The 18,353-nt window shown below is 41.1% G+C and overlaps 1 protein-coding gene across 1 annotated transcript; it reads left to right on the forward strand.

Moving 5' to 3' along the window:
* The first annotated feature begins 815 nt into the window (after positions 1-815).
* pggt1b (protein geranylgeranyltransferase type I, beta subunit) lies at positions 816-16,385 on the forward strand. The gene is made up of 9 exons (XM_035165974.2): positions 816-968; positions 1,544-1,662; positions 3,979-4,043; positions 4,228-4,379; positions 4,628-4,760; positions 6,433-6,478; positions 9,191-9,375; positions 10,075-10,183; positions 12,253-16,385. The coding sequence occupies exons 1-9, from the start codon at positions 841-843 to the stop codon at positions 12,411-12,413; spliced, it is 1,098 nt and encodes a 365-aa protein (XP_035021865.1). The 5' UTR covers positions 816-840; the 3' UTR covers positions 12,414-16,385.
* Positions 16,386-18,353: the final 1,968 nt, after the last annotated feature.

The following is an 18,353-nucleotide window of genomic DNA, read 5'->3' on the forward strand; positions in this document are numbered from 1 at the left end:
ACCGCCCCCCTCACCATGTGCGACTCCCCAGTTAAAACAGTGGAGTCTTTCAGATTCCTGGGGACTATAATTGCACAGGACCTGAGGTGGGCTGAGAACATCACCACCATCACCAAGAAGGCCCAGCAGAGGATGTTCTTCCTGCGGCAACTGAAGAAATTCAACATGCCGCAGAAAGTGATGGTCGAGTTCTACACGGCCATCATTGAGTCCATCCTCACTGCATCAATCACCGTCTGGTTCGCTGCCTCCACTGCCAAGGACAAGGGCAGACTGCAGCGGATCATTCGGTCAGCTGAGAAGGTCATCGGCTGTGACCTGCCGGCTCTCCTACACCTGTTCCACTCCAGGACCAGGAAGAGAGCAGGCAAGATCATTGCTGATCCTTCCCATCCCGGCCACCACCTATTCCAGAGACTCCCATCTGGAAAAAGGTTCCGGGCCATCAAGACCAAAACCTCGCGCCACCTGAACAGTTTTTCCCCATGGCTGTGGGGCTCACAAACAAGCCCCTGCATCACACTGACTCTGCCCCCCCCCCCCGCACATAACTTATAACTTATATATTGTTGGCACTATCCGGAACCAATCACTGCACCTTAGCACCGCACGTGCCTATTGTTTTTTCTGTATATATTGTTGTTTTATGTCCGATTTGTTGTTATGTCCAAAGGCACCAACCACACCAAGGCAATTTCCTGTATATGTAAATATACTTGGCAATAAAAATAATTCTGATTCTGATTCTGATTCTGAACCTCTGCACTTTACTCTATTGTCAGATTTTAATTTGAAAAGCAGACGTACCGGAACAGGTTCCTCATAGGTGCGGATACAAAGATGGCGGAGGAGGAGAGTCAGTGTGAAGAATTTGAGCAAATAGACTTTTTACGGGACCGACATGTCCGGTTCTTCCAGAGAACACTGCAGGTGTTGCCGGAGAGATACGCCTCGCTGGAAACCACCAGGCGAGTTGACTGGAATGATGAACGAGGCTCTGGTTTCCATATGTGTTGTTGGGGAACTTGATTAGCATCTGAGCTAGCTGCGGCTCTCCTGTGAATGGATGGAGGCTAGTGCTATTTTAGCTTAGCCTGCTAGCTAACAGCAGCCAGGCTGGTGAAGTTGCTACAGAGCGACTGGAGGAAAACTGGAAACTCTGGTGTTCAGCGGGTACACGACGTCCTATGAAGCGTAGCAATGGTTGTTTAATATTAACATGGGAATGAGGGTTATTAAAATGTAACTTAAAGCTAAATGGACGGTTTGGTTGGTCAAGTTCTTCATTTGTAAACTTAAGCTAACTCCTGTTAGCTCAGCTGCCTCCACCCACTGACCTCAACTAGCAGCTAACACTTAGTTACTCAGGTTAATTTAACTCTGAAGATGGTTTTGAATTGTGTTTCATCATCCAGTTGTCCGATCTGACATTGTTTACATTGACTCTGTTGTGTTGCACAGCTCTGACACTGCAGCCATGTTTGCTACAGCTCCATCACTATTAAATAAACAATGTATATCATTGCTCTCTGTCCTTTTCCAGGTTAACCATCATATTCTTTGCCCTGTCTGGTCTGGACGTGCTGGATGCCCTCGATGTGATCGACAGGAAGCTCATGATTGAATGGATCTACTCTCTACAGGTTTTGCCCGCAGAGGATCGTAAGTCTCAGAGCTTCTCACTTTTTCCAAACCTGACAGTTAAATAGGTTTCAGAGTTCAACATTTACCTATAAATAGTTTTGCACCACAAGTATTCATGGCCAATAAGAAAGACATTTACATGAAGCAGTAAAAGGTTGGAAGCTGCTAACTACATCATGACTGAGTGGAATGCAAGAATCTTTTAGAAAAACAGTCCCATTATAACTGAAACCCCATTTGAATTCCCTAGATCCAGACTTTTATTTGTATTTGCATCCAATTGCACTCACGCATACATATCCGTACAGATATGTCAATGAAATTGGCATATCTTGTGTCTCATTTACCCTCTGCACTACCTTTCTTCCCAGTGTAACACATAAATAAGACTACTCTCGAAAACAAATTTAACACATTTGAAGCCTGTCAACTTTAATAACAATTCCCCTGCTGCAAAAAGGAGCGCTGTCAAGGCCTCGAGGGAGCTGCATCAATAACATAATCATGGATTTGGGATTTTTCTGACACTGTGTATGGAAAATGAAATCCTGGTATTGCTTTTTAGAAAGACTGAAGAAGAAAGAATCACTGTCATAACAAAAATGAGAGGAATTGAGATTGGCATTATTGAAACAAGTATAGAAATAGCAATGGGTGTTGCTCTAATGATCACACTTGGCGCACACACTCTGACATACACAGTTTGTCATTTCCTGGGCAGGGAGCTTAATTGGGCGAGTGGTATGTGAATGGTCAAATCAAGAGAAACATAACAAATGACTCTTTAACTCTCCCTTCATATATTCAGACAGCTCTTTTGATGGGTATGATATTAGCCAGAAAAACCCTCAATTTTCTTAAAGAATGAAAGACACTAAATCCACTGTGCTTTAGAAAGTGGTTGCTTGAGCTTGTGTTTTTTTATCCAAATGGAGAAACTGCAATTCGACTCCTCAAAATGCCAAGAAGAAGTGAATGGGAAGAAGTGTTTGAGTATTTACATGTAATTTGACAGCATTGTATGGATGTGTGGACTGGATTTGTTTGTCTCAGATTTTGGCTCATGTGTGCCATTATTCTTGGTGGATTTCATTTCACTAATATATGTGCATGTCATGTGCTGCAGTAACATTTTGTTGAGTGGGTGCATGTGTTTAGGCTCAGGTTTGGTTTAGGTGCAGGGTGTTGTTAGTTTTTCATGGGTGTGGTTTCTATGTTGTCTAAGGTGTATACAAAAAACCTTAACTTTAAAGTGTTCTGTTTCAGCTTCTCTGTAAGTAAAACAGAAGCTGAAACAGTTGGGGGTAGAGCTGGATGGCAGGCAATTAGGTTACTGCCAATATGAGATATTCTTCAAGCATTCGTTATCGTCAGGTTGGATTTTGAAGCAGACATTAGGCTCCAGGTGTCCTCTCCACCAAACCTGTTCCAACTGGGCCTCTGTTCATCAGGGAAAGTTGGACTCTAAATATTTAATTACTATTTTTTTTCCTGTCTGCTAACAAGCCACTCTGTGCCATCTGTTTGGATGCCCAGTTAGTTAATTATTCAAGACATCAACAGAAATCATGGTGGGATAGTCACGCTTGATGGGTCTCATTTTTGCCGGTGCCATATGTTTGTTGTCTGGCTGGGTTCTTGTCTTCAGATGTGAAAACTCAACTTCAGAGGCACCTGAGGTTTCTTTGTGTGTGTGTGTGTGTGTGTGTGTGTGTGTGTGTGTGTGTGTATGTGTGTGCGCGCGCGTGTGGTTTTGTTTGATGAGGTTGAGACTTTTAACATTTGTGTTGTTGCTGTCTTCTCTTTTTTCCAAGTTAATTGTGTCGTATATTTGATTTTGAAATATAAAAAACGGTGGTCTACAGTCAATAACAATAATCATAAATGGTTTGAATTGAACGTGATTAAAAAGCGTGAACAACCCTTCGTAGTGCATCACACACATTGTACAAATGAAGCTCTCATAGTCTGCAATATGTTATTTGACACTTATCACAATATTGACCTTACAATGCTTTGTCATGTGTTGAAATTGTATTTCCCAGCACACTTATTGTATACAAGTGTGCTGGGGTTTTTTGTGCTGTGTTTGCAGTATCATCTCATTTTACACATTGCATCATGCTGTTTGAGTAGTTCCTATTTCAGCCACATGGTGGCAGCAGCAGACTTAATTCAGAGCTAGTAGAGCATTAAGTTCTATGTCTTTGTACCACCTTTTGAAGGTCAGTAAAAACAGCACGAGACCTAGTTTGTGAGACAAGAAGACAGATGACTGCTTTCATGTTCCAGTTTCTCGTGATGATCACCCCATTCCTCTTATTGTCTTTCTAGAATCAAACCTAAGTCGTTGTGGGTTTCGAGGATCATCACATATTGGAATTCCTTACAGCACTAAGGTACAGTCCCAACAGCTGTAATATGAACCATGGTGATGTTGTGTGAATATGTTGTTTCCCCACAGAGGGTTTTGAATGTTACAGCAATGCAAATAATGAAGTTATTTTTTTTCTTCAATTGTCAATTTTTGTCTTTCCTCTTAATTTGTAAGAATGATAGAAACATTTTGTATATATTTTTCAGGGTCCAGGTGTCCTCCATCCATACGACAGTGGCCATGTAGCTATGACCTACACTGGGCTGTGCTCGTTGCTAATACTGGGAGACGACCTGAGCCGGGTTAACAAACAGGCCTGTCTGGCTGGTCTCCGAGCGCTGCAGCTGGAGGACGGCAGGTCGGTACACATGCCAGAGATATGATATGAACACCAACAGTCTTAATTTAGAATGACATTAACTCCCTTTAGGTTCTTCATCAGTAGTTGTGTGAATTGTGGGCATAGTGTATATCATGTCTGGTAGAAAAACACAATATACCTGATGCAACTTAAATCCTGAATATAAACAGTCACTTGGTTGCCTGATGTTTGAGTAACTGTTGTGTTTATCTGTCTGTTTGTGATTGTGTCTTTCTTGCTTCCAGTTTCTACGCAGTGCCAGAGGGAAGTGAAAATGATATACGCTTTATCTACTGTGCAGCCAGTATCTGTTACATGCTGGATGACTGGTCAGGCATGGACATTCAGAAGGCCATTGAGTACATCAGAGGAAGTTTGGTGAGTTGATTTAATAATTATATTCCAGGCCAAGAGCTCCACCCGTTAGAAAACAACCACTATTTCTGCACCAGTCAAAGCTGCAGTGCCTCTACACTTGAATGGGCACAATGGGCCACCCACCTTCAGGAGGTGGCACTCTGCCTAGAAAGACTGAGCAGTGCATCATGATCTTAAAGCTGCGGCAGAGGTTTATCCACCCCACCAGGAAGCAAAAACAACCAGCTGCAAGATAATGATGTGGCACTCGAGTGATATTTTTGTCAGATTGTTGAATGACGTTTTACTCAACCCATACTTAAGCCTCAGTGTTTGTTTTTCTATCAGACGTGGGTTAGACACATGAAAGCTGGGGTTGTCTTCATGCTCATCATCTCAGTATCTTGCACAACCCAACTCTTCAGAGCAGAGTTTGTCCTGTTTACTAACTACTAACTAAACTTATTTTAAGCTTTACATTTAACACGAGTGTTTCCTTACATAGTTCCTTTGGCGTTTGCATGGGTGTGTATGCAACATATCCTCTGTCTGCATTCACACATACACTAAGAAACAGAGGAAAGTCTGTTAATGAATTAACATATAACTGTAAGTCATAACTGAAAACTATTTTCATCCACCAGCCACATACTAGTGGGTGGATTTCAAAATGTCTTTGGTAAAGTGAGTTAGTTGCTGGTGAATATAAGTATACAGAAGGTTTCACATTTGTAGACCTGGCACAGTCGGAAAGTTTGAGCCACGCTCGCATTTGGATGGAGCAGAGTGTCCATTTACTGACCTTATAGTCTGATCAGACCTGACACATGGACAGAAAAGGGCTTAAGTTTTTCCCAAGCGACTGCCATCCGTTGTGCAGCTTGTGTATTTTTGTAGGAACCAGTGCTCATGACATTACTTAGAATCTTGTCATGGTTTCCAGGAAAAAATGGTTGTTCTAATTTAAGTGTTTAACTTTTGCAAGTTTATGAAACCTTTAGTCATTTTCTTTCTTTGAACAGAAATAACCACGTTCACATGTGTCGACCAAAAGTTATTTTAGAGCTCACTCCTCCAAGTAAAATCTTTCTGGAGCCATTACCCCTTATTTCACATTTCACATTTTGTAGTCTGATGAAAGAGTGGAGCTCAATGGTTGCATATACCTAATGAGGTGAGCTTAAACAAAGACTATACTGTAACAAATAATCAGGCAAATTTTATTTGTATAGCCCATATTCCCAAATTCTAATTTGTCTCATAGGGCTTAACAAGCTGCAACATCCTTTTTAACAGGGAATGATGGAAAATCTGGCTTTAGAATAGAAATCTTTAAAAATAAAATGAAGACATGGGTTATTTTAAACAATAGGTTTTTTAGACATTTTTATGGGCATTTTTCACCTTTTATTTTATTGATAGAACAGTTGACAATAAGCTTGAAATTTGGGGAGAGAATGGGGAAAGACTCGGAACCGAACCTGTGGATAGTTATGGCTTCGGTTCGAACCATCTTACCCATCATTTTAAAGCAGGAGTCTGCTGGCTCCTTAGATCTTCGTTGTATACCCAGGAAAAGGTTATGTGATTTTAAAAATATATCACGTCACCATGGTAGTCGATGACGTATCCAGTTGTGACTTGAATTTTACTTTTTCTTCTAATTACATGTTTTTCTTTGTTCTCTCCACAGTCGTATGACAACGGGTTTGGCCAGGGAGCCGGGAGAGAGTCCCATGGTGAGTCTGGTCACTTTCTAATTGTTTATACATGGTTACATCTCGCAGAGATAAGAATGTGAATCCTTCATGCACATTAGCAGGATTGTATGGTAAATTTCACCCATAAGAGTAAAAATGAACACATCTGGCTGCACAGATTTAAAAGTCTCATGTATAAATAGTGATTTAATTTTTAATTTTAAAAGGTTAAAATCGGATCAAAAGGTTTGTCGCTGCGTCGGCAGTGTCATGGTAGAGGGCATGAAAGTGGCTGACGTGAAGTAACTGGTTTAAAGGATTATCCATTAAAATCCATCTCTGTAGATGCTTTGTCCTCTTTAATCCCAGCCCACTCAAATTTAACCTTATTATTCTGACACAAAAGTCTCCATCTTACATACACTCACACATTTAAAAGCACAGCTTGAAGCACCTGTGTGACGCGGTAAAGGGAGCATTTCCTGTTAACTTTGACTGTGAGCGCATAAAGGAAATCTATGAAATTCAAACTGCTCAGTTGAGGCTGATCGTAGTGCAGCTGGTAATTTCCCTCTTTGTGATAAATTCAACGTCTGTGATTAAAGGCTTCAGTGAGACTCAGCTCTTTACTGTCAGCAAAGTCATAGTCTGAGGGCTGATGATATATCAGTAGAGATGTAGAGTAGATACCAGTTAGCCATCCACCCTTGTATGTGATTCTTAAGCACCAAGATCTCCCACATGCTGCACTATAAATGTCCACAGATTCTTACAGGTTATTTGTTAGGTACTTATGTTTAAGTGACTGTAGTTCATCACATAAAACGTGTTATTAACTGTGTGCCAGGGTCAGAAATGAACTTACTCTGAGTGTATGCATTAAGAGTGGTTGTTCCCTCTACTGTATATTCCCGGTATTTCCTTCTCCGGTCGTCTATGTAATCGAGTTTTTTTCCAATTAAATCCAGTGGAAAAAGCAACATAAGATGATACAACATTAAATGAGAAATGGAATTGTGAAAGTTTTACTTATTAACATTTGATTTAATAACAGGCAGTGGCAAACAGGAAAGTCTTAAGCAAAATCCAAGTTGCACCAAATTGCACACATTCAGAGTTTTTTTTTCTTTATCTAGATCCATGCAATATTCCCTGGGAAATTGGTGAAAACGTCCAAAAACACCCCATCTCACAAAATCCTGGATCCGTCCCTTTGTCCAGATCCATGCCAAAATTTTAATGAGTTCTTTCTTGGCCCATGTCCCATCCTTTCACCAAGTTTGGTCAAAATCTGTTTAGTAGTTTTTGCAAAATTTTGCTGACAAACAAAAAACTAACCAACAAATAAACAGACAGACACGGGTGAAAACATAACCTCCATGGCAGAGGTAATTGCAACCATGGCCCATGAGGAATTGGCAGTTAAGGTTGTCAAAAATGGCTCTTTAGTTCCTTACTGATCCATTCTTTTCATACATCTCAATGTGTATGAAAATACATCAATCATATAAAATGTCATAAACGTACATTTAGGTAAATGGTTTTGGATTTCCCAAATTTTGGTTGTATTCAGATTTATATTCATCCCGTCCGTGCCTCCAGCAGACAGACAGACACGGTTGATTAACGGAGAGTGTAACATGTCGGCAGATTTACACCCCTGACCCACACTCTTCACCCCACCTTGTCTGTTTCCATCCCTCACACATGGACACAGGCAGATAAGCAGCCAGGCATAGTGGAAGTGTTGAGGGTTAAATGTAAAGTTGACAGTTGGGTTGTAGCAGGTGATGGATAGATGCTTCTTGTGCCTGTACTGATAACAGGTTGTCATCAATCAACAAACACACTCATGTTTGTGTGTCTTTCACCATGAAGACGTACTCCTTTCAGTTCCTAACTTAAAATTTAAAGCAACACTATGTAAATTTACTGAGCAACAGCATCCACTACAACCATATATGGTGATTCATTCTTTTGGCCTCCGTGTCAAGTGTTTTTCATTTAGAAAAAAACAAATCCTATCAATCTCTTGGTTAGCTCTGACTGCTTAGTCCCTCTCACTGAACTGAAACACAAATGCACCAAACTCTGTTGATATTTTTTGATATTTTAAACGTTTCCTCACTGAATATTGGAGATTTAACCTGGTTTTTAATTACTTCTAAGTCTTTGTAACTGAATTTCAGTTCAGCACATCAGTCACACTCCTCACAGGAGACCATACCCACTCACCAAAGTTACACAGAGCAAAAACAGATGTTCAGGACGGGGAGTGGGAATGAAAGAGGCATCATTCTCCCCATGCCAGGTCAATGTACCATCAAACTAATAATGAAGCTGCTAAGATTCTGGTGATTCAATCCACGACATTAACCCAAATCAAATGTCCACAGACACCTCTCCAAAGTTATTGTGCAGGCAGAGCTGACGTTTTCCTCACTAATCCACATTTCTGTCTGAAAAATAAGATCGTTGTTTCTCAGGAAAGTTGGTATGTGAGTAGCAGCATGCGATCAAGTTTTTGGCAGTCGAAGGGCCGACATGCCGACACACCCTCCGTCTTTACTGCATTGTCCTGTAATCATCTAGTTGTCTATCATCTAAACATGTCAGGATGAACCACTGGAACCGCTTTCCAATTTTAATACATTGTCATAAATCAGCAGCTCCATTTAATTGGATTAATTTGTGATGTGCATGACCCACATCTACAGTGTGTGTGATACACCTGCTTATTTGTGTGCCCAGGCGGCTGGACGTACTGCGCCATAGCCACTCTGTGTCTGATGGGTCGTTTGGAGGAGGCGCTGAGTCAGCGGGAGCTGGACAGGATCCGGCGCTGGTGCATCATGAGGCAGCAGAGCGGCTTCCACGGTCGTCCCAACAAGCCTGTAGACACATGCTACTCCTTCTGGGTGGGAGCTACGCTAGAGGTACAGAGCGGTGGAACAGACAGACGTATTCACAGATGCACTCTTGCATGTGTTAACTCGTTTAGTTCATTTAAGTGTTTTAGCCCTGATTTTCTGCACCTTTTGTACAATTTTCTCTTGGGAGAGGTTTAGAAAACTGCTGACGAGCACTGAATAATATGCAGCATTTTTGATAAGAGAAATATATTCACAAAACTCAGTTTATCCTCTTCCACCAACAGTGCATACACCCCAAAAAACCTGTGAACAAACCTTTCAGCATGTGGGTCATAACTATGCCAGGGGTACATACATGCACACACATGATCCAGAAAACTGAGCTAAACAGCTATGAGTAAGCCAGGGATACACACACACTCGTGCGCACAGGAACAGTGAATTTCTGGGTCAGAACTGTGCCAGAAGGACAAATGCACACACTAAACAAAATATTTGTCCTGCAAAAGAGCAGTATAGCAAACATTAAGGTTAACGTCACTAGTATCTGTATAGATGCAGAATATGAAGATCATTGGATTGCAGTAGGACACTTTTGAGATTGAATCCAGTGACGTCTGCCCCCTAATTCAACATGCTCTGCATCTTTAAAGTTAAAATGTATTTTAATTTGTTGAAACAATTGATTAAAAATGATTACCCGCTCTCAGATTTACATTCTCCCTCATTTCCTTCCCTTTATCTCACACGCTGTGGTCCCAGCTGTTAGATGTGTTCCAGTACACGAACTTTGACAAGAACAGGAGCTTCATCCTGTCCACGCAGGATCGGCTTGTGGGGGGATTCGCCAAATGGCCGGACAGCCATCCAGGTAAACGATTTGACTTTTAGATGTGGATGTTTCTGGAACATCTTGCAGTAAATGCTCACAATCATCAGAGAACATCCAAATAAGAAGACACTATCAGAAAGACAATAACAGGACACTGTCATGCGTGTCCTTTTGTGGATGTATTGCTGGTATTGTATCTGTAGGGGTTTTTCTGTGAAAGTAAGAGTGACACTAATCCTATGTACTTTTAAAAAAACTCTGTTAAGGCCACAGGAGTGGAGTGGCAGGTGCAACTTGTGTAAACAAACAGCACAAATAGACGTTGTGGAGGTTGTTGTTAAACATATTGCTGCTGTTTATTTTTCAGTAGCTTCAAAGAACTTGCATCAAGAACAAAAGATGTCCGAACTGAGCAGTTTCAGTGTCTTTGTCTCTTCCCTACGTCAGATGAGCAGTTTTCACTCTGCCCTCCACAGGTGCAGAGAGGACAGGGTGGAGTTGTGCAAGTTTTACTTTGAATGGAAAACCTCTGGTAACCCGAAACTTCAATGGCGCCCATGCTTGTGTGTGTCTGTGTGTGTGTGTAATTGATGAGGTGATTGTGGATTGGCAGCCTGAGGACACAGGAGATCGAGCTCCTCACGTTACAGGAACAGGGCAGGGAAGATAGTCGGAAGGAAACAATGCGGCGAAGCAGATGCTGCATTGACAAAGCCTTGTTAATGCACAACAAAAGAGTTTTAGGAAATAAAGGAACGCTGCTACAGTATGGGTACAGATAGCATTGGACTTGTCTGTTCTCAAACAGCTGAGTCATGCACAGGAACTGGTCTAGGAAGATAGAAAGGTAACAATACCACAGAACAAAAGAAGGTGCTGGGTATTCGTCAAGCAGATCTGGACCTAAAATAGTCAAATGTACTGTGACAAGAAGAGTTGTTATAGTGTGGACACAGAATAGATTAGATTTCAGCCCAAAATCAGATCCACAGCTCTTTTCATTTCCAGGACTTCAAAGCTATAAAAACATCTTGATACATAAAATTCCCAAGTGCTAAACCACAAATCAATAATTAGAACTTGTCGTTGCTATTATTGTTTAAGAGTAACGATGAATTATTAGTTGGGACATTTTTTGTGTTGAAAATCAATTCGGTGTGATTAACAACTGTGTGAGGCCACAGTTCAGTCATCATGACCAAAAGTTCGTTCTCACGGTGAAATGCTTCTACAACGGCGAATATCACATTAAATTGAAATGAATCATCTTAAAGTGGCTAAAATCAATATTTCTATATGACAGTGAATGAAATGACAATGGAAACACGACTAGCATCCTCATAGCGAGTGACCCCCATGGATTTTCGACTGAACCTGAAGCTTCACTCAGCCTTATGGAGATTTGTACAGTTTATAGTTCTTTGTCCGACCACCATACACGACTGGCTCGCTGGGAAACATAGTTGAGATTTTCTAAGGTAAAGAGCCAGATGTTATCCTCAGCAGAAATAAATACATGATATAAATACAATAATACAAATCGAAAACTAAAATATATATATTGACAATCCTCATGGATTAAATCTCACATTTAACTTTAGACTGATCCACACATGTTCAACCTTGAGTCTGAGTGCTTCTGGAACCCGATTGATGGAGCTAATGGTTCTTTGATTGTTTCTGAAATCTGTGTTCAATCATCTGTTATTTCATTATAATTCAATTACTGCCCCATTTACTGGCCTGTACAGCTTTTACGCAGGTCCCGGGGGAGGGAGGGGCCAACAAATGTGCATTATTTATATTCTACTTAAAGGAGCAGTACAACAAAAACCGTGCCTCTGCATAGTGATGTTCTTATTATGTAAATTCTGGTTATTGATTTATTGATTCAGTAATGGAAAGTGAGCTGTCATGTTTGTGTAATAACTGATCATCCTGGATGCAACCGACCTGTCACATGCAGGTGTTTCCGCTCTGATACATATTAAGATCTCTGACCTAGTTTCTCCCTTTCACCCTCCTTTCTTTCACTTCACTCTTTCATCCCTCACTATGCTCCCCGTTCCTTCCCTTCTACCTCTTTCTCTCCATTTCCCGTCCGCCAGACCCCCTCCATGCCTACTTAGGGTTGTGTGGCCTGTCTCTGATTGGAGAGCCCAGCCTGAGGAAGGTCCATCCAGCTCTTAACATCACCCAGAGAGCCTTTCAGCGCCTCCAGCAGCTGCAGCAGACATGGAGGGACAGCACAGGCAGCAGACAGCACTGACAGCAGGACGAGCCGCAGCTTCAGTCAGGAGCAGCTAACAGCGGTCAGTCAAAGGCAACTGGACGTTTGCTGCGTGTCTTGAAGATTTTTGGCCGCTCGATCTGAGAGGCTGCATTCTTCGCTTGTTTGACACTCCGGTTACACAGCTGTAACTTCGGGGAGAAACATTTCTGTTACACAAGCTACGCCGCACTTTTTTGCTGCCTTTTTATTAGTAGACCGTAGTAAATGATAATGTTCATTGTGGTTTGTGGGAATTAAATCATGTGCCAGAGAGTCAATAAGAGCCATTGGAGACTTAAAGAAATTCCAGATGCCTCAATTTTGCAAAGTCTTTAGATTATAATGTCTCCTGATCCTAATCCTATCATCATAGTCAACAACCAATTTACTGTAAACTTCCCACTAACAATTGATTCACTTCTCATAGACATAAAGTAGTATCCTGTAAGTCAGTGTATTTTCCAGGAGGGAACATCTAAATGATCTTTTTAGTAGTTCAGGCCGGTCTGATTTAATGCGAATACGCACTAGATAGATTGTTAATGAATTAAGACCTTATATTCTACATGACCAATTGATTTTTTCTTCACAAACCAGTAAAACCCCAGTGGTAATACTGGAGTGAATTCTTTAAAGAGTTTTAGATTTACGTTCCTACATTCTCATACAAAAAGAAAAAGCCACAGTCCTCCAGACAGGTAATAGTGTTTTTGTCTTCACCTGCCCTTGTAACATCTCCATCCTTACATTGCTCTTGAATTCTCAAAACCCTTAAGCTCTTCACTCCCAAAGGTGATACCAGCCTGGCAGGTTTACTCTCCTCTGAGTTTCTCTCTTCAGCGTCCTCCAGTTTCACCACTGCAGGCTCTGTTCAGCGATCAAGAGAGATTTAAATGATAACACAACTCCTCTGAGGTCAAATCTATGACTGTTGTGAGGAGGGAAAAATCTAAACCCCCTCAAAATAAGATTAAAGTATATTTAGCTACAGGGGAGAAAATCTAATTTATTGTTCAAATTTTTCCTAAAGGCAATACAAAAATGGATTTGGCCTTAAGGGACTTAGTTAGGAAAGGGGAAAATCCCTTCTCTCCTACAAGCTGGTAGCTGTCAATTTTAGCAGCAGATCCAACCCCAACATCCCCCTGACTCCAGATCTGATCTCTGCTCCTTCAGCAGCTTCCATACTCGAGGCACGAGCTGGCCTGAAATCAATTGTACGAAAGATGAGGCAGTGGTGTTGTAACTTGGGGAGATGTGTTCTTTTGAACTGCACCGGGGATGCAGTCATTTTATTTTCAGAACAACAAGGATTCAAACAAAAACTGAGAACAATGTACTATTTATGAGCAGAATGTGCCACCAGGAGTCGGAACAACTGATCGATCACCTCTTTTAACGTCCTTAAATTGTTGACCAAGGTCCAATACACCACTGGACTCTCATCTCTGAAGCCCCACCCATTCTTTCCACAGATGCTCATCAGATTTAAAACCAACTTTAAGTTCATAGAAGCCTTTGAACTGATCCACATATGAGAAACATATTTTTTAAAGGTTGTGTATATATATATATACACACAATATTTTAAACACTAACATAGCAGCCAATAACTATTTTCTATGTAAAGATATGGAGGAGTAAAGGCGTCCTTAGCAGAGATCTGACACTCCCTCTGTGTATGTTGTATTTACTAGCTGCCATGCAGGGCCATTAAGGATCTGCTGTGTTCGGGCTGCAAGATGGAGCACAGCAGTGAAATATGAATTAAAAACTGACATTTACAGACGAAGCATCTCCCACAACATTTACAGGAGCACCAACCAGTAGATGATGGATTCAATTTTTTCTCATCTCACAGCAACTTAAGTCAGTTTTTACTCATGGTTGTGTTTGTTGGGCTTCACAACACCCACAGACTGTATATGATGTGGCCGATGAGATATTTGTTTCGATCTGAGATGTTGCTGCTAGAGTTCAACATTTACCATCAATGAATATCATATATATAAATATAACCTTTGAATCTTAATTAGATCACTGAAATTCTAATCTGAGCTCAACCAGTTCCTCTTCTTATTAAACCAGTTACACAGATTCCTCCAGACCCCAGTGAAGCTAAACTCTATTAAGACCCTGACAAAGCAAACAGCTGCTCCCTGACACTACGGGCGACAAGGACACGATATCACAGCAGCTCAGAAATACAGTGGCCTGTCTTCAGCATGTTACCTTGTGGGACTGGAATAAAAATACTGTTCCCTTGGTGCTTTTCTTTCCCCCACCTAAAATAAAGCTGTACCTCACTTCTTGTCATTTGCCGCCAAGTTGCCCTCTTTTTTTTTTTCTTAGACTTAGAAACCAGACCGGGCGGACAGAGGAAAGCAGAGAAGTGAATAAATAAATAATTTGATCCATCTATTATTAAGAGTAAACCGTCGAAGACTGGAATCTCCTCCTCCCTGAACCCCCAAACAAACCTCCAGTGTTAAATAGCCCCCAGTTTTGTGCAGAAACAGTTGCTTTTTTAGCCAATTACGTCTTGTATCACTGTTATGTATTAAGTTAGGCTTTTGCCGGCGACAATAGGCTTTGCTGCAGTTATTTGTAGGGATTTAGCCAACTTCTCTGCGGCTTTAACTCTTTACAGACATTTTGTTATTTACCACAAAATTACCTTTTACCCCTTGGGATCGGTAAGATATGTCTTTCAGTGCTGCTGCCGAACTAAGCCTCTGACACAAGTTCAACAAGATTAGCTGTTTAATTATTCATGATTTAATATTCTGGGTTTTTTTTTTATACTTTGTTGTGAGATGTCTGAAATCTGAAGAGTGGTGCTGAATGAACAAATGCACTGAAAGACAACGGCTGCTCCTGCACCGCCACTGTGGAGCCAGATCTATTGAAATTGAGTGAGCATGTCTCTCATGCGTCTTCTGCAGTGACTTTTACTACGTGTACAATCTCCTTCAGCGGAGTTCTGTCCTCGGCCAAATCACAGTGCGAGACCACTGACTCGGACTTGACTCTGAAATGTGCCTCGTGTAGCATCGTGCTGGGTCTCTGCTCTCTGAATGCTCTCTGACTTCTGATTTCACTACATGTGCATCTTAAACTTACTTAAATTGAGCTTTACTAGGTTGCTTGAAAGGTCTTGAAAATACATGCTCTCTTTAGGGTGGAGGGAGGAAAACTGTAAACCTTCAGGAAGTGGAACATCTACTCTGTAAAGTGCCACCTTCACTTACCGAGACAGACGTATGAAAAAGCTGACTGGTAGAAGTTGTTTTTACCAGAATCTCACTCTATCTCTCCCATGTCTGATCGATAATGTATTTCCAGAAGATGGAAAGAATTCATTGTGGCAAACCCATAAATGCTTAGTCCACTTTGAAAAGGATGAAAGATTGGATGGATGGATCTGCCACTTACCGCAGAGGAAGGCTGCGTCTCAGCAGTTGTTGTATTACGTCTTTTTTAGCTGTGTCACACTGCAGTCGATGCTCACGGCCCCACAGCATGAAAACATGTGGACTGACGCGCCGCGCTTTACATGAGGCTGCAGTGCAGAGGATTGTTTCAGTCTATTGAGATGCAGCTAAAACGCCACATGTGGCCCAACATGAACCTTTGCTCCTTCACCAACTAATATACATAATGTAAGAAGAAATGATGTAAGAAGAAATGTAACGGAGTTTATTTTTTCTATGCTTTGTAGAAATATTCAGTGTAGATAAACGTGTAAATGTATAAATATGTGTCTTTTATTGTGCAAGTGCTCAAGGTGAAAAAGAAAATGTTTACAGTGAAATCAGTGAGGTGGTTAATGGAATTGGATATGAAAACGTTTGTATGTGATGAATGATAGTTCTTCAGCTTTGAATTTGAGGATGGTAATAATGATTCTAGCTTGGCAATGTATAATGTATTTATGGTGAATAAAAACACAAACTAACTTTTACAGTAGTTTTGGTGTCTGTGGGTTTGTTTGTGTGTCACTTACGTTTTGTGCATAAAGATCTCACATTTGCTTCTGGTATCAAGAAATAAAGTTAAGGGCCTTGCATGTTGGGTTAAGGTGCATTTATCACAGAAGAAGCAGATCTCAACAGATCCAATAATAAGGTTTTACATACAGAAATGCTCATCAGGTCACCAGGTACATTTAAGAGTCATCAAGGAAAGAAGTAGATGTAAAAGGAATCAAATGTAACTTTTGTTTAGACTTGTGGAATGAAGCCTTGATATGTTTACATGAACACCAATATTAACCTTGGTTAAGTATTTCCTGATAACCTTAACCCGAATAAGATCTTACTAGAAATATGCAATAATCAAACGAGAACATGTGGACTATTCCCACATTATAATGTTGACATTTATGTGTTAATCACATAACTTCCTAGTGGAAGTTTGTACAGCAGTCACCAGCTTGACTATGTTCTGATCAGGAATATGAATGGAATATTCTATCAGCAACTCATGTAAACATAATTATGTCTCATTCAGAATAAGGTCAAAATCCAGAATATAGTTGTCCATGAGACTGGGTTTTAGTTTTTTCTGTTTGCAGTTGTAGCATCTTGCTTAAGGGAGAATAGAAAACGTGTCATCACTAATTTGGTTAATGTGTGATCTCCCATGACAACTGAATATCTGCGTAAACGTCTCAAGTCCTTATTCGCTCTCATGTTTGTTCAGCTCTGTGAAGCTGTATGACTCAAAACTGATCTATTTTTAACTTTGCACATAACAACTGGTCACCCTTTTCCCTAATTTGCCACAGCAGCCACTCATATTTCTGGAGCGTGGATGAATTGTGCTTTATAGAAACACCATTTTTTTCCCCTGTTCTTTGTTAGGTCAGTGACTAACACATAATTTAAAGCCCTGGGGTAAGGGGGGGTGTTTCACTGGCTGCAGAGCTCACATCCAAACACACAGAGTGTCACCTGGGAGTTACAGCAGAGCACATACTTCACTGTTGGCACTGATTAGGAAATGCGATCCTGACAAATGTGGAGCAGTAACTCATCAATCCAGTCTGGCTGTGGAGGTGAAAAAAAAATCAAACACATGATCACAGATTTTATCATTTTTCAAATTTAGAGAGCAATACCTGCGCCAAGGCCCAACAGGCGCCTTAAATTCAGATCACGCTGCACCAAATTGAACTGAAGTTCCCTGACCCACACAGCACCCATCCACCAAGTTCCATTGTGATCCGGCCACTACTTTTTGCGTATAATCCTGCTAAATAACAAACACAAATGAAAACATAAACTCGTTGGCAGACTTCCACCGACGAGGCTAACGCCCCATCTCAATATGTAAAAGACAGTAAAAAACATTTCCTGGTTCCACCCAATTATCTGGAACCAGATTTACATGGCTTCTTCCCTGGGTCATGCCACACCCTTCCACACAATTTCATGGAAATCATTTGAGTAGCTTTTGCGTAATCCTGCTGTACTATAGGAGTAAACTAAGGTTTCAGAATGTATTTTCGTCCCCTGTGAATAGAACCAAACCCAGATTATCTGGAGATGCTCCCTCGACAGCCGGCTGCCGCTGTAGTCTGGGTGTGGCTACGGTCTCCAGTTCAACAGACAGCTTACACCTGTGTGGCACCAGAGACGTGTCACCTTACACTGCCACCAAAAACTCGAGCTACGTTCGTTGTCCATTTCCAGTGTTTTTCAAATCCAGATGAAACAGGCCGCTGTGTTTCCCTCCTCTGTTGTTTTAATGTTTCTTGAATGGAGCTGTTTTCACCACACGAGTATACAAATACCGTGTGTTCACCGAATTGCAGCTTGTGGCACGAATTACTCCTTTTTTTTTTTCTAGATCCACAGGTTCTTGGATGAACTTGAACTTGCTGATTCTAGAGCTGTTCTTATTTAACTTGAATCAATTCCTCTTAAACTCACT

Source organism: Hippoglossus stenolepis, chromosome 9 (assembly GCF_022539355.2).
Source record: "Hippoglossus stenolepis isolate QCI-W04-F060 chromosome 9, HSTE1.2, whole genome shotgun sequence".
Classification (NCBI taxonomy): Eukaryota; Metazoa; Chordata; class Actinopteri; order Pleuronectiformes; family Pleuronectidae; genus Hippoglossus; species Hippoglossus stenolepis.

Coding starts and splice junctions, on each gene's coding strand:
- pggt1b (XM_035165974.2), top strand. CDS start 841: ATGGCGGAGGAGGAGAGTCAGTGTGAAGAATTTGAGCAAATAGACTTT. Junction 969..1,543: donor GCCTCGCTGGAAACCACCAG/GCGAGTTGACTG, acceptor GTCCTTTTCCAG/GTTAACCATCATATTCTTTG. Junction 1,663..3,978: donor GGTTTTGCCCGCAGAGGATC/GTAAGTCTCAGA, acceptor TTGTCTTTCTAG/AATCAAACCTAAGTCGTTGT.